Source organism: Dipodomys spectabilis, unplaced genomic scaffold (genome assembly GCF_019054845.1).
Source record: "Dipodomys spectabilis isolate Male_0828 unplaced genomic scaffold, ASM1905484v1 ptg000023l, whole genome shotgun sequence".
Classification (NCBI taxonomy): Eukaryota; Metazoa; Chordata; class Mammalia; order Rodentia; family Heteromyidae; genus Dipodomys; species Dipodomys spectabilis.
In genome coordinates, this window is record NW_024870700.1 from 1,417,673 (window position 1) to 1,439,526 (window position 21,854).

The following is a 21,854-nucleotide window of genomic DNA, read 5'->3' on the forward strand; positions in this document are numbered from 1 at the left end:
TAAGTGCTGAGTCAGCAAGGAGCCTGGGCAGGCTGCCCAAGCATCGCCACCTCTCTCTACCTTGGTGACCGGCTTGCCCAGAGGGTGGCAGGCAGGGAGGGAGGAGAGTGAACCTCCATTGCCGACCAGCACAACACTGGAAATATAGGCAGGCTGCTTGTATCCTACCCAACAGCTGTCTTCTGAACTGAGGCAGTTATCTCCAAGGTGCCATCTTCCTGAACCAAGGGCATCTGTGGCTAATACAGCCTTCCAGGAAGAGAAAGGCCCAAGGCAAGCAAGTGCTCATCTAACCTTTGGAGACTGGTAGATCTTCTCCCCGAGCTTGCCAGACTATTACAGGTTTCCTCCCTTGAGTCTCCCTACCTTCTTTCTTCTCCCTCTTTCCCAGTCTCCCCCTTCCCTCAGATAACTTTATTTTAGCTTAGAGGTGGGGGTTCAGAAGAGGGTACTGGTGACTCCTGGGGCTGGCCTGATGGCTCTGCAACCTCCAAGGGCAGGTCACATGCTTTAGATTCCTGGGCCTCACAGAGCCTCTCCTGTCCCTGCAAGGGCTCTAGGCATTCCTGGCCTTGGGCTTGGTTGTTCATCTTCTCCTCAGCTTCAATCTCTTCTGATGTGGGGATAGAGTTCTTCTTGGGGCGACCTTTAGGTTTTGTGGGTGCTTCCTGTCCACCTTTAAGAACCTATGTGAGAAAAAGACAAGTTGTTGAGTCTAAAAACAAACTCCTCCCTTTTACTTTCCCAGTCCTCAGGTTCAACTTCCCACAGCATTTAAATCTTCTGAGCAGTGAAGTTACAGGGTGTGGCCTAAAGTATTCTCAATCCTTCCTTTCCCTGTGGTGTGCAAAGACAGCTTCACCCATGCTCTGGATACTTTTAGTCAGTTTCATGGTTTGGTATTTAAAAATATAAGCATTCAAAGCTCAACTTCAGGAAGAAAAGAAGTGAAAATTAAGATGTTCGTGTGATAACTATGATGCTAACAAATGAAAGTAAAGTAATATTTATAGCAAGCAAGAGAACATTCAAACACCATAGTCTAAAAGTGTAATGGGTGCCACCTTTTTGAGACAATCTGAGAATTCAAATCAAAAGCTTTAAAATGTGCATACCACTTCCATAGACATAGAGATTCCCTAGGATAAATCCTCAAAACTGATCTAAGAATGAAACAAAGGTTAATCTGCAAGAAAGTATTCACCTCAATATTGTCCAATGTTCAAATCCCAGTACTGCCAAAAAATTCTCTGTATATGTTTTATAATAGCAAAAGTTTTTTGAGGGGTACCCAAAAGGTTTAGCCATGTAATTGGTCAGATAATTATAGTACATCCCAAAGACAAAATACTAGATAATCATTACAATCCTTAGAAAAGAATGTTTGCCAGGTGCCAGTGGCTCATGCCTGTAATCCTAGTTACTTAGGGGGCTGAGATCTGAGAATCACAGGTCAAAGCAAACCCTGGGCAGGAAAATCCATGAGATTCATTTTTTTTTTTTTTTGGTCATGAGGCTTGAACTCTGGGCCTGGGCACATTCCCTGTGCTCTTCAGCTCAAGGTGAGTGCTCTACCACTTGAGCCACAGCACCACTTCCAGTTTTCTAGTGGTTTCTTGGAAGTAAGAGTCTCACAGAGTTTCCTGCCTAGGCTGGCTCTGAACTGTGATCCACAGATCTCAGCCTCCTGAATAGCTAGGATTACAGGGGTGAGCCACCGGGCACCTGGCCGTGAGATTCTTATTTCCAATAAACCACTCAGAAAACCAGAAGTGGCACTGTGTTTCAAGTGATAGAACTCTAGCCTTAAGCTGAAGAGCTGAGGGACAGCGCCCAGGCCCAGAGTTCAAGCCCCGTGACCAACAACAAAAAGAAAAGAGAGTGTTCAATGACATGGGAAATATTATGATAAATATTTTTATAAAAAGAAGAATATTATACAACATAGTCCAACTCGGAAGCTAGATACCTATTAACCTAGTTTGCACTGTTAGGTTCATGGATTTTTTCTCTTTTTCTGTTTTATTTCTGTATTTTCTAAATTTTCCATAAGCATCATGGTTAAATATTTCTATTATCAGGTTAAAAAAGTCTCATAAAAATATATTGTCTTCAAAGCATTCTGGTTGTATAGGTAGGAAAACTAGGTTAAATTCCATGCCCTAGCACTTTTTCAGCTTGGTCTTTGAGAAAGCCTTTTATAGAGATTATTTTCCTAATCTGTAAAATGGGAAGAGAGTGAGGGAAAACCAGCACATATCAGACTGAGTAGGCCAAGAACTGGTCCTGAGTAGAGTGGCTTTCCTCTACTCAGAACATACTTCTGCCTGGTTGACTGCTTTTGAAAACCTTCCCCAAGTCAGTCAAATTCTTTCCTCCATGTACCTCAGGAGCGCTTTTCAAAATGTTGTCACTACATGTTTACTGGCCCTGCCCCTCCCACCAAGTCCCTGCACGTAGCAGGCGTTTGACAACTGTTATGGCATGAACTAACTTTTCTCAATAAACATTTCCAGAGAGCTGAAGAAAGATATAAAGCAGGCAAAAGAACTGCACCCCAAATGGCCTTTGCTGATGTCAATGGACTTAACACATTTATCGTCACAATTTGTGATCTACACAAGAATCCCATGAAGAGGCAGGGTTATTATTTGAGTATTTATATGTTATTTAGACTGTAACAGGGAGTTCTTTCTCCATTGGCTCCAAACCCTGGCTCAGTATAGATGGTTTTCCTGGACAACTAGGGCTTTGGGAGGACTTGCATTAAATGGAGAAGTAGGGGGTGGGAAATATCTTTGCTACTTACTTACTGTGCTAGTATGATTTTATATCTCTGTGGCAAAATATTTGTGATAATCCAATTGATATGAAGGAAAGGTTTATTTTGGCTCATGATCAGTTGGCCCATTGCTTTGGGCCATGGTGAGGCAGCACATCACATGGTAGGAGCTTGTGATGGAGGAAGCTGTTCACCTCATGGTGGCCAGGAAGCAAAGAGAAACAGGAAGAGGCACAATCCCCAATGGCCTAACTGCCTCCCCCTAGGTCCTACCTTTTAAAAGCCCCTTTGCCTCCCTAAAGTGCCAAGGATAGAGACAAATTTTTCAACACATGGGCCTTTAAGGAGCATTCCATATCCAAACTGTAGCATATACCTACACTTATCCTCTCTGTTTGCACAAGAGCTCCTTGCAGGAAAATTCTACACTGTTCCTATAAACATCTAATTGCTTGTAGCTTTCTCTATAGTCACTGCATATTCATTAGCATTTCCTCTAATAGCAGCAAAGGATCTCCAATGCTAAACTTTAAGAATGACTATATTTACTCATCAAATTATAGTTCTTTTTTATAAACAACGGAGACATAATTTACATATACATCTTCTATTGAAAGCACACAATTCAATGACTTTTCCAGTCACAGTGTTGGGTAACTTAACACTACAGAGAGGTTTCAGAACACTTCATCATGCTCAGTGGAAATTCTATAGTCATTACCAGCCCTTCATTGTTTCTCTCCAAATCCTTATTCTCCACCACCAGTGTGCTTTTATTCTTTATAGATATGCCTTTTCTGGACATTTCATGTAAATGGAATCATAATTATGTGGACTTTTATGACTGGTTTCTTTCATTTGGGATAGGGTTCTCCAGGCTTGTGTATGTTGTAGCATATACCAGAAAACAGCCTTCATCCGATGCATATACCACATTCTTATTGGGCATTCACTGGTTGTCGGGCTATCTTCCACCATTTAGCCATTATAAATAATGGTGTTATAAATAGTGATGTGTGAGTATCTCTTCACGTCCTTGCTTTTTACTTCTTTTGGACCCAGAAATGGAATTTCTGGACCAAATGACAATTCTATGATCAACATTTTTGAGGAGTGTTTTTTCCAAAGCATCTGCCCCATTTACATTCCAGTCAATAACATGGGAGGATTCCATGTCTCCACATAGTCACCAAACACTTGCAATTATCCCTTCCTGATTACAGCCATCATAGCAAGAACAAAGTGGTTTCTCACTGTGGTTATGATTGGCATTTTCCTGATGAGTAAGCAAGTTCAGCATCTTTTCAAGCACTTCTGGCCAGTTTATTGGAAGAAAGTCTTGTGCTGTAAGAGCTCTGTAGGTTTTCTGGATACATGTTCCTTATTATATAGAAGACTTGGCAAATATTTGCTCACATTTCGTGGGGTTGTCTTTTCACATTTTAAATGATATCCTTTACAGCACATAAGGTTTGAAATCTAACTTGATTTTTCTCTTCTTGCACATGCTTTTGGTGTCATTTCTAAGAAGGATTTTGTCTAATCCCAAGTCACAAATACTCAGATTTTCATCTATGAGTTGTTATAGTTTGGGTCTGTGATTCATTTTGAGTTTTGTGTGCAGATGTGCAGAAGACCATATATTCTTCATAAAACACTTCCTTTCAGCTAAGAATCTGCTCTGTCTGTTAGAATCCACGCTGAGAGCTAACACAGACATATAAAGAGACCTTTAACAAGGGCTAGACAATGACAGTAACCACCTGTGGGGGGGGGAGAGAGATGCCCTGTACTTTTCAGGTAAGTCAGTATCTGATTTTGATTCCAGTGTGAGCACAGGTTTTGAAAGCACATGAAGGTGCCAAGATGGAATTTCCATGTTGAAAGCCGCTCCACTGGGTATGAAAGAGGTTATACAAAAGTGTGTTGTCCCATGTAGTAATCAAGCTAGAAAAGGGCAGGTCTGAGGAAGCCACCTAATTGGCAAAAGAAAGTCCAGCCCAGCAATTAGAGAACACCACCCACACAGCTTGGATCAGCCCCACCTGGCTATTTTCCTACAGCATGAAAAAAAAATCAAAACAATCAGACCATTTTCTAAATGGAATAATACATTCCAATGCAAGCAATAATTAGGAGATAACTACTCTCTTGGCTGCTTTCCCCATCGACCTCTGGCCCCCTGCCTCCCAGCACACCTGAGACATGCAATTATCCCATAGCCTCTCTGCACCAGCAGCTACGGTCTCACATGCACTCTGTGGCCTTGCTCCTCTCAGGGGTTCTTCTCTCTATCATTCCTGCAGCCAATGTGTCCCCTTGGTCCAGAGAGGCCAGACAACCCATTGCAACAGAAGTCTATACTTCTCTTTGTCTCTTGGCACCTCACACGCTGTCTCCTGAAAAGCCCTCCTCTGAACTCTAAAACTAGATGTTCTCGTTGTTCTGTTGTTGAAAGTAACCAGATAGAGCCCTTTGCTTCCTTCTCAAGGTGCAGACTGTAGACAGGCATAGAGCGTGAATTATGGGGTATCAGGGCAGGGAGACCATCTCAAGTAGTGTCTGTGTCCCTCACTTTTCAGACCAGAAACAGCAGACAGAAAGAGTTGTCAAGATCCAAAACCAAGCCAAGTACAGCTGGGATTTAGACTCCAAACCTCTGGCCATTTGAATCCAGAATTATGTTCTGTATAAATTGTGAAGGACGTGGTTTTCTTTTTTATTGCTCTTACTTACCTGCAATAACTCAACCTTCCCACAGATTCAAAGCAGACTCAGAAACTGAGGTGATTTTGCCTCTCTCTTTCTTCCTGTGCCCCTATATTCCCTTCCCTTGTCCTTCTTCCCTCTCTCCCTCTCCCTCCCTTTTTCCCTCCCTCCCTCCCTCCTTTTCTCTCTCTCTAACAATGAAAGCCACCTAACTGAAGACAGTTTCTGCAAAGCTGATTCTCCAGCATGAATTTCCTCCCAGGACGTTAGACAATTATCCCAATTGGAAGACAGAATACACCCCAAACAGGGCCCAAATGCCAAAGCTCTGACCAGGATCAAACATCAGGTTAAGACAGTCTTAGCCAAAGAGATGCTCAGGGTCCCAGAAACCTATAGAACTCACTTTCAGCTTATCTATGTTGACCTTCAAAAGTTGGAATTCTCTGGAGACATAGATTTTGGTGAATAACAATAGCAGTAGTAATAATAATAATTACTATTATAAAAAGGTAACTAGCATTCCTCATTTGCATCCTGTGGCAAACACTATTCTCAATATTTCATAGATTATTTCAGTCAGCTGGGCACTGGCATCTAATGCCTATAATCCCAACTGCTCAGGAGATTGGCGTCCAGTGGATTGTGATTTTAAGCCAGACTAAGCAGAAAAGTCCAAGAAATTGCCTCTCTAATTAACTAGTAAAAATGCCAGGCTAGAAGCATGGTTCAAGTGGTAGAGTAGACAGCCAAACAAGGAGGCCCTGAGTTCAAAGCCCCAGTACCAGAAAAAAAGAGGAGGAGGAGAAGGAGGAAGAGGAGGAGGAGGAGGAGGAGGCGGTGGCGGCGGCGGCGGCAGCAACTCAGATAACAAATCTATAAAGTATACGCATAGCATTTTATTAATGAGGCACATAGAGGTTTAGTATAACCTGTCCAGAATTATACAGACAACAACTTGTAACTTGCTATCTGGAGACTTTTAAATCGAAAGCTAATGTTGCTTGGTGTGTGGCCCACCTAACTCCTGTGAGTGGGAGAGGAAGTTGGTATCCATTTGCATCCCCCCACGGAAGAGAGCTGTGTTTGAAAGCTGAAGACCACTAAACAGTAATAAGCGGTTTTCAGGCTATTTTTACAAAACACCGTGTTTCCTACTGGAATGGAAGGCAACAGAACTGGAATAAAGGGTGAGCATCCCATCTCCCCATGCAAGAAGAAATTTACTCAGCCCGCTATAAGTTATAAAGCTGACCAGTCAAAACTCGTCAGAGATGCTATCTGGGCTTTGGCAACATTGTCTTTTGCAGCCGTGTGAATCAGTCTGAGAATCAAGTGCTAATCTTTTTTCCAGTTCCAATTAGGTTACTAGCCCTGAGACATCCTTATGTTACCCAATTATCTTTTTCTTTTCCTCTAGTACCTGAAGAGATAACCTTGAAAGAGTTTTACCAGGAAAAAAAATCTATGAAGCAATAAGGCCCTCAACAATGCCTTGTTGTTCTGAGGGAATTAGAATTCAACAGTCCCTCACTCCATCTTGAAGTTCTCAAGTCCTCACCCCTACACACACGCTTGTGTTCCCCTCTTTCTACCTGCAGTTCCATTGCCACCCTCAGCTGCACACATCCACTAAGGGCAGGTTACATGGTTCTTCCTCTAGGAAGCTTTCCCTTCTCTGTTCTGATGTGGAACACTGTACATTCTCTACTCCTGTCCTGGCTCTTCCATCTAATTATATTTTAGGTCCATCTCCCCTACTTAACTTGAGTAGCTTTTTAATGATCTGTTGTTGTTTTGTTGGGGGTTTTTAGTTCCACTGGGGTTGGAACTCACAAACTCCTGTTGCCTGGGTCTATTTACTCAGCTGGTGCTCTATTACTTAAACCATGCCTCCAACTCAGCTTTTTGTTGGTTAACTGGAGATGGAATCTTAAGGATTTTTCTTCCTGGGATGGCCTCAAACTGATCTCCACACCTCAGTCTGGTAAGTAGCTAGGATTAGGCTTGAGACACACGCCAACAGCTAATTTTATTTTTTAATGGCCAGATTCCTACCTTTTCATTATAGCACTATTGCCTGATGAAACTAAGTTCTCCATAAATGCTTGCTGATGTGAATTACAAGTTTGGCCCTTATCTTTCCTGCATGGACCTGAATAATGATTGACCTAGAACATTCTCGGAGGTTAAATCTGCTGAGTTACTTCCATTTTGATTTATATGGCATTGATAACTATCAAGAGCCAGCCCACAACTGTGCCAGCAGCACCATGGCTGGGGGAAAAACAAGTGACATCAGAAACTAAGGCGCATGCGTTGTCCCACGGTCCTGGGCGGGGCAGGCCGAGAGGGTTGGCTGTCAGTTTGTGAATCATCTGACTCATGAAAAGATTGCTGATAACCAACTGAAACAATGCCTCTGCTGCTCTAGAGACATTGATTTCGAGGGCGATGATTGACGAGGAAGGAGGTGGGTGGTGGAACTTGCACAGAAAGCATTGAAGGGACTTGCCCAAAATCAACCAGGGAGGGGCAGGCATGGGAATGCAGCCCAGCATTTCTCACTCCCAAATCTGCTTCCTTCAGAGAACAGTTTCCCCCAAAGGTTTCCACCTGAAGCTTCATATATGCAGTACGGCAGATTTGAGATTATCTATCTGAATGGATCTCAGTCATCTTTCAGTTTTAACTTGCTGCTACCTTCCTCACTCATTGTCTTTTTTTTTTTTTTTTGAAGTGTTGAGGTTTGAACTCAGGACCTTGCCCTGGCTAGGCAGATGCTCTATCATTCGAGCCACACCACCTCTGAACTCTTACGGGATGGTCAGTCATAATAAATGAACAAGCTTTTAGTCAGAATGGGCTCCTCAGCTACCTCTTGGCCTTCTTTCTCTATCTGGATCCTAGATTCCATCCAATAGGCCATATTTTATTTCATTATTCATGGTTCATAGGAAACTCTAAGTAAAAATTTGTTGGTTCATGCAATATGTGATTGTCATACATATAACCTCATCTCTGCCTTACTTGGAGAGGTATTTGTGGGCCAGTCAACTCCCCAGGAAAACCCTTCCCTCAAGGGTCAGGGCCTCCCAGAAGGAATTCTAACTTCTGTTTAGGAACTCCTTTCTGAAAGCCAAATCACTGCTACTTCTTGACTTTTTCTATTTTTTTCCTACCAATATTCATTTATGATTTACTTATTTATCCTTTCTAGCATGTGATAACATAGAGCGTCCATGTTATGGTACAGATTTGAAAGGCATACAAATTGAAGGTCTGATCCCCAGTGCAGCAATCCTCAGGAGGGTGGGAGGAAATTTGGGGAAGTAATTGGATCATGAGGGCTCTAATCCAACCAAGCGATCCAGTCCATTGGTGGTCTTTGGGGAGATGATGAAAACTTAAGGGGTGTGGCCTAGCTCTTGATGCTGTTATCTGGTACCGATGCCTCTCTCTGTCACTCTTGGTGTCTCTCTCTCTCTTAACTCTCCATCTCTCTCCTTCTCTGTCTTCTCTGATATAAGCATCTTTGCTCCCCACATGATGCTTTGCCTCCCTGTAGGACCTACAGGCCCAGTAGCAAAAGAACCAAGTAATCCATGTCCAGAAGCTTCTGAAACTACAAGTCAAAATAACACTCCCCCCCCTTTAAGTTGATCTGTCTCGTATATTCCCCCCACCCCACTTAAGTTGATCTGTCTCATATATTTTACCACCATGGTAGAAATCTGGCCAATATAAGCAAGAGTTTAAGGTTTAAGAAAAAGAGCAATAGATAAAACCACAATCTGAGAAAAGTCTCTTTCCACTGACTTTTTTTCCTAAAAACTGAGGAAGACGAGCATCTCAGAAACTCAACTGAGGTAGTAAACATCCTATTCCAGCACTCAGCACTCAATAACCAGGAAATATGAGCCTGTGATAGGAAAGCTTAGCAAATCAGAATGTTGTTGTGAGGAAGGTATGGTATTCTTGGTCTATACAGAAGGAGAAAGAGCCAATAAGATCCAATGAAGTTGTGAGAGACTCATGTGGGATGATGTTGGGTACTACTTTCATCCTGGAAAGAGGAGGGGAGAGGAGGTAAAATGGTATAAAGTGGCCACAATATGGCCACTTGAGAAGCAGAGATTGGGAGGATTGTTGCACAAGGCCAGCCCAGGCAAAAAATCCCATCTCAGTAAGCAATCTGGGTGTGATGGTAACCCATATGTAATCCCAGCTACAAGGGGAAGGAGTAGGTAAGAGAATCACAGTTGGATTCTGACCCTGGGCAAAGTCAGTGGAGACCTTTTCTAAAAAATACCTGAAGAAAGAGCTGGAGTGTAGCTCCAATGGTTAAGCACTTGCCTAGCAAGTGGGATGCCCTGAGACAAATCCCAGCACTGCCCCCAAAAAGAAAAGAAAGGATAAATGATAATGACATTGAGACCCACAAAACAGGTGTTTTAGTCCCAGTATATTTAAGAAAGACAAGAATTCTCATTTGCTAGGAACTAGAGCCACAGTATGGAAATACTAGAGCCATTGTATGGAAATGAGGTCATAGACTATGTACTTTGGAGTACTTGCTAACATGCCAGTTCCCAGACCCATCACAGATTATAGAACATAAGTTTTGGGAAGGAGCTTAGATCCTGCATTTCCACCTGCTTTTCAAGTGGCTATAATGCCCTCTGAGTTTAAGGATGCTTGAATTACAAGAGTAACAGAACAGATGTGCCCTTACTGTCACCTTACCAGAGGGTTCTGCCCTCTATTCTTAGTTATTGGTGGGAGGCAAAGGAAATGATTTACAAAGGCTAGAAGGCAAAGATCAAACTAGCAGCTAAGAAGCCAGTGGGCTTTGTTCCTCTCTAATTTCTAAGGGAACCTTGTAAAAGAGTATCTCTTATTAAGAAGGCATTCCCATCCTACAACCCAAATGACTGAATGGTCCTTCCTATCTCCCAACAACCCTGTGGTAGGAATTCTCCACTGTAAGATGAATGAAGTTAAGACTCTCTCCTTTCTTACCATTTTCTTCCATTTCATCCTGCGGTTCTGATACCAAGTCTTCACCTGCAGCTGAGTGAGTCCCAGAGACTGGGCCAAGTCCAACCTAGAAGGCAGGAAATACAAAGGAATAGTGAGGAAGACAGGAGAGAATAAGAAAGATGGGTTCCTAGGGACCCACTCTGGGCACTTACAGGGCTTTTCTTTTAAGAATCTTATAAAGAAATGTGAGACTTAAAATTAAACAAGACAGCCACCCTGACGGTCATCTGGGATAGTCCTCAAGTCTTTAATTGACTTGGAAAGGATGACTGAGCCTTCCTCAAAAAGTCCTTTTGCTGATCTGATGGTCTTCACCCTGATCTTCCATGAAATGTGTCCTCTGACCCAAATCCCAAACCAGAAATGAAGTCTAAAGTAAAAGGTATGTCATCCCACTTTCAGGAGATCCCTTCCTCCACTGCTTCCCACAAACCAGCAGCCAGCACAGGGTCCCATGATCTCAAATGGCCTCTCATCTCTTCATATGTGTTAGTCCTACCTTCTAACCAAACAGCAAACCTACCAGGTCATTTTAGCCACAAAAAGTGGATGGTCCACCTATGTGCTGATTGGAAAAACTGTCTTCCTGAGCCAATGCTAGCTTCCACCCTACAGCCCCTGCATAGTGAAGCAGCGTACACTTGTAAAGCAGCAGCAGCAGCAGCAGCAGCAGTAGCAGCAGTGGCTACCACTGTGTAAAAGTCTCCAGGTTTCTGACCATTGCCATTTGTGCTATAAGGCCTACTCATTCACAGAGGCTTACACATTCACAAACCTGTGCCATCAGGAGTCCTGGGTTCATGTTCTCAGCTGCAACTTTCTCTACCCAAAGAGATGGATACATTGGTAAGATCAGTGAGCACCAGCCCCAAAGATTTTAGGTGCTAACTCTTGGTGGTCTCACGTATAGCTACCCAACTACTGCCATCTCACTCTGACCAGAGTGCACAGAGCAATCAGTTTCTGATAATCAAAGTAGAGTGTACCCTCAAGGATTTCTAAGCTAGTCTTAAATCTGCATTCACCTATAGCTGCTCATTCAGACCAAAGGACAGCTCAGAGTTTTACTGAAAATGATTCAGAGAACCAAGCCAATAAATGTCCAGTGCCAACAATAGCTAGCTCTTCCCATTATAAAAGCACCCATGTTCCAAGTAGTCTATACTGAGAACCAAGAACCCAGGGGTCTAATCTCACCGATTCTGGCTTCCCAGTGCTCCATGGGCTCTGGTGATTGGCCAAGTTCTCCTGTCTGGGCTGCTGCAGAGGCTTCCCCACCCCCACCTACCACGGACCTTGCGATCCTGGTTCACCTGAGGCCATCAGGTGCATTAGTCAATGGAAGGTTCACAGCTCTGCCAGTGCATTAGCAAATGGTGTTAGCTCACTTGGGAAAAATGCATCCTTGACTCACTCTGGCTACAGAAACCATTGACTGTCATCAGCTTTCTCTCATTACCTGCCACCGTTACAAATTCTCACTTCCCTGCATATTCACTTAGATGGGTCACCTAGGAAACCAGGGAAACAAACAAGGAGGAAGGGGGAGCAGGAGCTGCAGGAGGAGGGAGCACCCATGGCCTTGGTCACGTAGGGAGGTGAGGAACATGTGGAGGGCGGGTCTGGCGGCAGCTTCCATGCCAACCAGATGGTCCCTTCCTCTCCAGGCAAGTGAATCAGTCCTGTGTTGGTCACCTGAGAGACGCCTGGGCAAGTATCAAGAAGCCTCAGGAGATTTATAAGAGAACTAATATGTTTGTAAAAAAAAAAATAGCTAGAAGCTAGCTCAGAAGACCTTGAAGGCACTCTCTATTTTAATAATCAGAGACTGATTGATCTGTACATTCTGGTCAGAGTGAGAATGGCAGTAGTTGGGTAGCTATATGTGAGACCACCAAGAATTAGCACCTAAAATCTTTGGGGCTGGTGCCCATCAATCTTACTAATGTATCCATTTCTTTGGGTAGAGAAAGTTGCAGCTGAGAACTTGACCCTAGGACTTCTGATGGCACAGGCTGGTGATTGTGCAGGCTTCTATGAAAGAGTAGGCCTTATTGTGCAAATTTTCTGAAAAACCCCTGTATACTAAAACCCTTCAGGTATACCACCATGCATATCATATCACCATACCACCGTAAATAATGGTACCATAAGACTCTCAGTTACCTGCCGGGGACATCACCATACCATCGAACGTCTATCTATGAAATCCCTTTTCACAGATCTGTCTCCATTGTCTACCAAAAGCAACCCCACATGCACAGGTCCAACACAGAACTCACCTCTTTCCCCACCAGGGCCCCCTTGTCTGTCCCGCCCTTCTCACTGCAGTAAAAGGCCCCCACAAGAGGTTCAACTCTTCCTCTCTTCCTTCCCTAAGATTCCCTATCCATTCCATCTTCAAAATAGTTCTCCCATGTATTTTCTCGCCTCTCTCCCCATGGTCTAGAGCCTCTGTACCTCTGCAACCATCCTGGATTCTCTTCTAACTGGTTTCCCTGCTAATCAATCAGTTATGGAACCACCAAAGCCATGATTCTGCGATGTCTGTCAGGTCATGTCATTTCCGGTTCTGGCCTGCCTAAACAGCAAAGCCCACATTCCTCAGCCAAACATACCAGACCCTTCCTACCTATCCAGATTCATCTCCCATACTCACAACTGGAGCCAAGATGTCCCAACCACCTGTCATTCCCTCAACATATCTGAAAGATACATTACTGTATAAGCAATCACCCTTTGCTGGAACCAAATCCTTTAATTATCACCTCCTCTGAGAAGCCTTCCTGACCTGTACCTGCCACACACATAGCAACATCTTTGGGTTTCAAGGCCACTGGCACTATATGACATTGGTATTGGCTCTTTGAACTGCAGCTTCTTTAGCTATTCTTTCCCTATGGTCTCCTTCAAAGTAGAGCCCTGTATATTGTTTTCTGGCATCAGAAGCCCTGGTACCCATGAAACCCTCAGCAAACAGCCGATAAGGTCTGGCTATGACATCAGTCTTTTAGAGGGTAGTTACAGACTCCTGTTTTACTTCCATTTGTGGCACAGTTGCTAATAATAGCTTCAGAGAATTATTTGTGTTTCTTTCTCATTTGCTTTGACAGGACCGAAGCTAGGCCTCATGTGGATATGGTGGTGAGCAAGAAAAAAAAAAAGACCTAGAAAAATCCACTTAACTCATAGACTCGCACATTATCTCAGCATCTCAGACTTGAAGGAATGAGGCAAGATACACACTCTTGTATATTTTGCAATGAAGATGTAATTTTAAGAGATGGAAGGGGAGTATTGGGCACTGGTGGTTCACAAGAAAAGTAGCTAATCCAGATCTTAGTCGACATCTGTAATCCTGATCCCAGGAAGCTGAGATCTGAAGTATCACAGTTCAAAGCCAACCTGGGCAGAAAAGTCCTTGAGACTCTATCTCCAAAATAACCAGCAATGGGGAAGAATGATGGAAGGTGCGACATGGGTCAAGATGTATATGTACTCATAAATTCACATGTTGAATTAAGATTTCTTTGTACAACTACTGTACTTAAAGGTAACAGAACAAACAAATAGCCAGCAAAAACTTGGGCTAAAGGCATGTCTCAAGGGTAGAGTGCCAACTGAGTAAGCAGATTGAGCAAGTACAAGGCCTTGAGTCCAAGAATTACTGAGTCCAAGTCCTAGTATTACTCCTCCCAGCCCTCTCCCCCCCCCCAAAATGGGGAGGTATGAGGCTCTGCATTCCTCTCAGAGAGCAAAACTCCCCTTCACATTACCTGCAGAACACTCACCCACTCACCTGTCTGGGGTGGACAAGTACTTCTGCTTCTGGAATTTCTTCTCCAGGCCCATGAGCTGCAGCTCAGTGAAGATGGTACGACTCCGGCGAGGCTTCTTTTGCCGAGGTGTGGGCTGCTCTGCTTCTGACTCACTGCTGGCTAATGCCTCACCCGGGGCCTCCACAGAGGCAGCCTCAGTGGCTGGGTGGCGGGACAGCACAGGGGTAATTCCCGCAGTGGTGGGGACCAGGTGGGAGATGACCGTGGGCTGTCGGGTGATCACAGAAAGGAGAGGATAGGCCCGAAGAGAAGGGGCACCTGGAAAACACAGCAGAGAAACAGGTCATCATAAGGGGCAGTGGGTGGACAGAGGTTGGGGGCCCAAAGAGGACATTTGCTGTGACCTGTTCCCAATGGCAGAGCTTCCCCCTTGGGAGTGAGGGAGGAAGGGGGGGGGGGGATGAAGAAAAGGCATCTGGAGATGACAAGGGAAGAAAGGCTATATGAGCTTTGTTCAGTTTAGGGTATGAGACTATCCATGCACCCCCTCAGATACAAAAAAAAGTGCCCCACAAGTTCTCTAGTTTTAAGTAAATCTATTCCCAATCATCCAAGAAGGCCAAGCAAATGAAAAGAAGTCATCAGAAGATACTAGAAACACATATGTCTCAATTGCAAAGTCAATTTGTAATATTCAAACGTCCTGAGAACAACCTGTGGTCTTTGTATGTGTATATGCTAGTACTGGATGGAGCTTGAACTCAGGGCTTACTAGCTGTCTTTTTGTTCTTTCATTCAAGGACAGTGCTCTACCACTTGAGTCACACCTCTACTTCCAGCTTTTTGCTCAGTAATTGGAGATTTTAAAAAAGCCTCTCTATTTGCCTGCCTGGGCTGGCTTTGAACTGGGATCCTCAGATCTCAGCCTCCTGAGGATCGAGGATTACAGGCATGAGCCACTGGAACCCAGCTACAGCACTGGATTTAAGATGTCTTGATCATGACCTATAGACATCATTTTGTCTTTCTGGGCCTCCATTTGGGCATACTGATAGTAAAAGTAACTAATTTCAAAGAGCTCTTCGAAGTCTTTAATAAACTGATGCCACAAAAGTATCTCTCAGTCCACTATTTGGAAATAAAGAAGTCTCAGGGCTGCCTTGTGGGTCTAAGTGTAGTTCTAACAACAGACTATGGGGAGGAGATAAGGCAAGCAAGTGCCAACCAACATCCACTGTTCTATGCTAAACCTCATTTATGTCATAGGAGCCCCCCAGGAGCTACTTGTGAACCAGCTCTCCTCTCTGGTTTGGCATTATTCATCTTACTCATGTTTTAGATGCCAGGCCAAGTCATTAAAACAGCTACATTCTCTTGTTCTTTGAGTATACTCCTAGCAGGGCCGGGCAGAAACCACAGAGTTGTTAACTATCATTAATCACCAAGTGCTATATCTACCATGAACTCTCCAGCCAACTCTAATACCCAAGCTTTTATGTTATAGATTCAAGAAAATTTAAGAAAGAAAATCATCTGGGAACAGTGTTTTACAGCAACAAAATGAGGCTACTAGTTTCATACACATACTACAAGGTATGTGATAGAAAGAAACCCTCTGGAGGTTTTTGCCTTTTCTTTTAATAAGGACTACCTTTCTCTATCAGGTTACTTTTTGATCTAGAAATGTAGGAGCTAACCTAGGAAATGGATAATGCCTGCATGTAAGTCCAGCTTTTAATTACTTTGTGTGTGTGTTCCAATAAAGCTTTATTAACAAAAACAACTGGAGGGCCAGATTTGATTCATGTTATCACTTTAAAAAGTTACCTTTGTTTTGCCTACCATGGAATATTATCTAGAAAATATGTTACTATCTATAATGGCAAAAGCATGAGGCAATCACAATACTGTTGATATTAAAGTTTTACCAATAATTCATACCAAGAAGTATCTACCACCAAGTCCCCAGTTTGAGTTCTACTTGCCCATGTGTACAAAGATTTGTAGACAAGCAGATTTACTGTCATGAGGAGGGAAATAGCCATACAAAATAGAAGAGAGGACAGAGAAATAGCAAAAATACCCAAACAAACAAACAGGATCCCCAGGTGTCCCAATACCCAGTACTTCTGTATGATTTTGTCATACACATGAGTTATATGCATCATTTTAAAAAAGGAAGGCTAAGTTTGGGTGGAATTCAGGGCCCTTCACTTGCTTGGGATGCTCCACCACATGAGCCATGCCACCAGCTTTGTTTTTGCTGCCTTTCTTGTGTGTGTGTGTGTGTGTGTGTGTGTGTGTGTGTGTGTGTGTGTGTGTGTGTGTGCTGGCCCTGGGGCTTGGCCTTAGGGCCTGGGCACTGTCCTTGAGCTCTACCACAGCTCCACTTAAGGATTTGTGATGGCTAATTGGAGCTAAGAGTCTCATGGACTTTCATATCTGAGCTAGCCTTGAATCATAATCCTCCCACTCTCCACCTCCCAAATAGGATCACTGGCCCACCAGGAGCCAGTTTTGATAGGTTCTTTTAAAAAGCAAACTCCGCTAAAAACTTGGTAAAAATTACACTGACCTTATCAATTCATTTAGGGAAAGATAGCTCTTTTAATGGTTCTACCATTTGATAAATAGAAAACCCAATTGGGGATTATTTTTCTAAATGGCTTCTGATGATGTATGCAATTTGGGTCTATATGTACTAAACCTGGCCAGGCAGTGGTTTGTACATATAACACCAGATACTCAGGAGACAGAGATATGGAAGACAAGTTTGAGGCCAGCTTGGGAGGTGGGGGGCACGGAGGGAGTTAACAAGATGTCATCTAATAAAGCATGCTGGTCGTGTGGTGATGTGGATCTGTAATTTCAACTACACAAAAGGCATAGTTAGGATAATCTCTATCCCAGAGCAGCCCAGGCTAAAGGGCAAGACCCTATCTGAAAAAAAAACTAGAGTAAAAAAGGGCTAGAGGTATGGCTAAAAGTGGTAGAGCGCCTGCCTAGAAAGCACAGTACCCACAGTTCAAACTGCAATACAGGGAAGGAAGGAAAGGAGGGACAGAGGGGAGAAAAAAGGAAAAGAGAGAGAAAAGAAAGAAAGGGAGAAAGAAAGAGAGAGAGAGAGAGAGAGAGAGAGGGAGGGAGGGAGGGAGGGAGGGAGGGAGGGAGGGAGGAAGGAAGGAAGGAAGGAAGGAAGGAAGGAAGGAAGGAAGGAAGGAAGGAAGGAAGGAAGGAAGGAGAGAGAAAGAGAAAGAAAGAAAGGAAGGAAGGAAGGAAGGAAGGAAGGAAGGAAGGAAGGAAGGAAAGAGAGAGAGAAAGAAAGAAAAGAAAGAAAGAAAGTGGGAGGAAGGGAAGGAAGGAAGGAAGGAGAGAGAGAGAAAGAAAAGAAAGAAAGAAGAAAGAAAGAAAGTGAGGAAGGGAAGGAAGGAAGGAAGGAAAGAAGGGAGGAAGGAAGGAAGCAAGCAAGCAAGGAAGGAGGGAAAGAGGGGGAGAGGGAAAAAAGAGAGATTAAACCTTATGAAAACATCCTTTAAATGAAAAACATAACTTCTAATGAATGTTAGTGACAGAAGAAAACATCTGAATCACTAAGTCCATAGGTTCAAGAATTCCTTAATCCAATGTTCTCAAGCAAATTCCCTGACAAAAATCACACTCCCCCACCCCGGCTCCACCTCTTGCTCAGAACAACACCCTCTGAGATGCTGAGAAATGCTCCTCAGGATTAGTTTTAGGAGGAGAACTCCTGTAAATAAATCCAACTATACAGCAAGACACTGTTTTTGGCTCCTCTGCATTCAATTTGGCTCTAGGTTTGGAAGGAAGAGGCTGGCTGGGACAGCTCTGTGGCTGATGGGCAGGTGGCAGAGCACTGAATCTCCTGGAGGAGACAGAAACCCAGGAGACAGAAAAGTGAGATCACCAAGAGCTATATCTACCTTCAGCTAGCTGTTTGCTATCTTTCTGTGTTTTCATATATGTCCCGATTTTCCACCAAATAGCTTTGACCCAGAGCATGTAATTTCACAGAGCAGTTACCAGTCAAGAGGAGTTCTGAGATCCAGCCATATCTAGAGTTTTGCCTTACAATTCTGAAGATCAAGGCAAAATTCTGTGTTAATGTCTAATTTCTGGGAATCCTCACCATGTGCAAACATGGCATGCAGACAGCTGAGCTGCCCTGTTACTCTGGACCATTTACATATGCTTATGAAACTCAAACACGTTTTTTTGCTACTGAGAGAGAGTGATGACTGTCATAAGCCAGAGACACTGCTTAAACAAACACATTTCTAATTGACAAAAGGCATGTCAACATGACCACACTGAAGGCATTTTCTAAGAATTGTTTTTCTTCAACCTTACCCAATGTTTGGTTATAGGATGAATATCATAACTTCATGTATCACATACCTAGAAATAGTTCCTTGCCCAATGTTTATCCTTTAGAGAATTCTTTGAGATTTAAAACCCGAGTACGTTAGAGGTTGTCTGTGCTCACAAAGGGAATTTGAGAGATGTGTATCAATCAGTAAGCTGAACAGCTCCTAGGCTCTGCATCCAAGTGTGTGTGTGTGTGTGTGTGTGTGTGTGTGTGTGTGTGTGTGTATCCCAATACTGGGACCTGAACTTAGACCTCACACTCTGACTGGACTTTTTCACTCAAGGCCAGTGCTCTACCACTTGAGCCACAGCTCCACTTCCAGGTTTTTGTTGGTTAATTGCTGATAAGAGTCTCCAGGTTTGTTTTGAATCTCAGACTTCAACTTCTTAAGTAGTTAGGATTACAGGCATGAGATACTGACTCCCAGCTGCAGCCATGAATTTAAACCAACCTCTGATTGAAGTAAGATATTGGCAGTACTGAGGTTTTGAACTCAGAGCCTCACGCTTGCTAGGCAGGTGACCTCACTACTAAGCCATGCCTCCAGCCTTTCTTATGACTTTTTAAGTATGGTCTTGCTTTCTGCTGGGGTGTGCACCTGAGCTTCCATGCAAACACATTAGGTGTCTCGCGTAGCTAAGGTAACTGGTGTGCACCACCACATCCAGCTCTCCCTTAAAAAGAGGTCCCATGAGCTTCCCTACCAAGATTGGCCTCAAACCAAGATCCTTCCAGTCTCAGCCTCTCAAGCAACAAGGACGACAGGTGTGAACCACTGGCACTCAGCTTGAATTGAAAACTTTTATTTTTAATGTATGATGGGGGCTGGGAATGTGGCTCAGTGGTAGAGTGCTTGCCCAGCATGCACAAAGCCCTGGGTTTGAATCCTCAGCATCACATGCACAAATAAAGTCAGAAAAGGGTCAGGGACAGTGCTCAAGCCCTGAGTTCAAGCCCCAGGACTGGTAAAAAAAAATGATGGAGGGGGCGAATTTTTCCCAAATATGCTGTGTAGGAATGGCAATACCACAGCTCATATATAAGCTCATTCCAAATTAAATTTTAAAAATTAGGTTTTCCCTACCCATGTGTACTGTTTGCCATTGTTATCTAAATAGTGAAAGATAATAACTCTTTACATGGACTTTTCCTTGTACTTGGTATCGTAAGTAATCTAGAGGTGATTAAACGTATTTCGCCGGGTCTCTATGGGTTCTGGTAAATACTGAATCGCTTTATGTAAGCAACTTGAGCCTCCTTGCATATCAGTATGTACATGGACAGGGGATTCTGGAACTAATCCCTACGGATACTGAAGGTGACATATTTCCAAGTCCTGAATGTGTGGAAGCTGAAGCATGTGGCCGTGCGTGATCCAGGCACAGTCTCCCCCAGGCTGCGGGCCCCAGCACACCTCAAGCCTGGCTTCATGGCAGAAACCTGTCTTCCTCCAGCCCTGAGCAAAACAACATATCAACTGCCCACTTTCCCCGGGGCTTCTGTTCCACATCTCCCAACCCCAAACAGACTTTCCATTCTCACATTTCCAACTGACACAAACACAGGCCAAAGGTCTGAGTGGATAAGAATCTCTAAGCTGCCTGCCTGACAGATTTACGCTCCAGAAATGTGTGACCTATATGAAAGCTTCAGAGGGCCATGCCACACGCACACACTCCGATACAGGTGCATTCATGGAAGCCTGAAAGAGACTCAGGAGAAAGACTGCACAGCAATAGCTGAAATCCCTGGGGGGGGGGGGGGAAACCATTCATACCAAATAATTCATAAGACTCCCATTTCTACCAACTGCCTAGTAGATTTGGGTACTAGAGAGAAAAAGGCCTCTACCACTACCTCTATAGGTCAAATCGATACCAGCTAGGTTACTGTGCAGATTTAAGGCATTAAAGTATATGAAGTACCCAATGGGCTTTTAATTGCTTTCAGTTCTTTTCTTTTCCTCCTTTTACCGTAGTTGTTTGATGCTCTGATGGGACCACATGAATGAAGATTAGTTTTCTAATCAAGAAAGCAGAGCTGCTTGTAAATCCTCTGTGAGTTCAGACACAAGCAACAGCCCCATCAACCTCTTCCTTTCTGCCCAGTAGAGGTCTTTAGATGCCCTTGTAGCCTTGTGCAGAGATAGCCAGCAACCTGAGTGGCAAAGAGGAACCGAAGCAAAGGCCAAGCTATCCACACATCTTCCGAAGACTGCTGAGGCACCAGAATCAGTAGTTTTGGTTTGGCAGAACGAAAGCTAGAGATGTAGCTCAGTGGTACAGTGCCTACTTAGCATGCCCAGGACCTTTGATTGCATCCCTAGCACCAAATACAGAAGGTTCACCGAACAGCTTGCAAGTCCCAAGGCATAGCCCTTGTTAAAGTTAATAAAAGGCAAGGAAGGATAAACTTGGTGAGGAAGGCACCAGACAAAACCAAAATCAGCTTCTACAAAGTGCCAGGAAAACAGCTATGGGGTGGTTAAAATTACTTTGTCCTACTTTATGCTGAGAGTGAGCCGAGGGAAGGCTGGACCGAACCTATGCAGTGACTGACTGTAAGTATTGGGAAATAAGGGACAGGAGGGAGGGTAGGCATGGGACAATGGAAGGGAATAGGAAGGAAAAGGGGAAGGGAAAAGGAAAGGGGGAGGAGAAGGGAAAGGAGGGAGAATAAAGATAAAGAAGCTCTGAATGGCATTTAATTTTGTTATACATGAAAGTTTCTGGCCAGCAGTCTTGCTGAATGAAAAAGGCACACACTTATGGCTTTTTATGAATAAAAAAGTGGAGCATTTTGAGAAGCCATTGCAAAGATTAACTAAATGTGTTAGGCATGAACTGCCTCAGTAAGAGGGAGCATCAGCATTTGATGAATTACATGTAAGTGAATTTTTAAATGAAGAATAGAGCCAGGCACCTATGGCTCACACGAGTTATCCTAGCTACCAAGGAGGCTAAGATCTGAGGATCTAGGTTTGAAGCCAGCTTGAGTAGGACAGCCCATGAAACTCTTTACTCCAATTAACCACTAAAAAGCCAGAAGTGGAACTGTGGCTCAAGTGGCTTTAAGTGAAAAGCTGTAATGAATTTTATTCCAAAATCCATATGATAGCTCCAGGATGTAGGCTCTGAAATAGCTACCTACTTAG

The 21,854-nt window shown here is 43.7% G+C and overlaps 1 protein-coding gene across 1 annotated transcript in view; it reads right to left on the reverse strand.

The window, feature by feature from the left end:
* Positions 1–419: 419 nt before the first annotated feature.
* The window catches only part of Barx2 (BARX homeobox 2), a 76,585-nt gene continuing 55,150 nt past the window's right edge, over positions 420–21,854 (reverse strand). Inside the window, exons 2-4 of the mRNA XM_042674958.1 lie at positions 14,334–14,631; positions 10,514–10,598; positions 420–686 (exon numbers count right to left, since the gene is read on the reverse strand). Coding sequence (XP_042530892.1) covers positions 420–686; positions 10,514–10,598; positions 14,334–14,631 — 650 coding nt within the window. The remainder of the gene's footprint in view (positions 687–10,513; positions 10,599–14,333; positions 14,632–21,854) is intronic.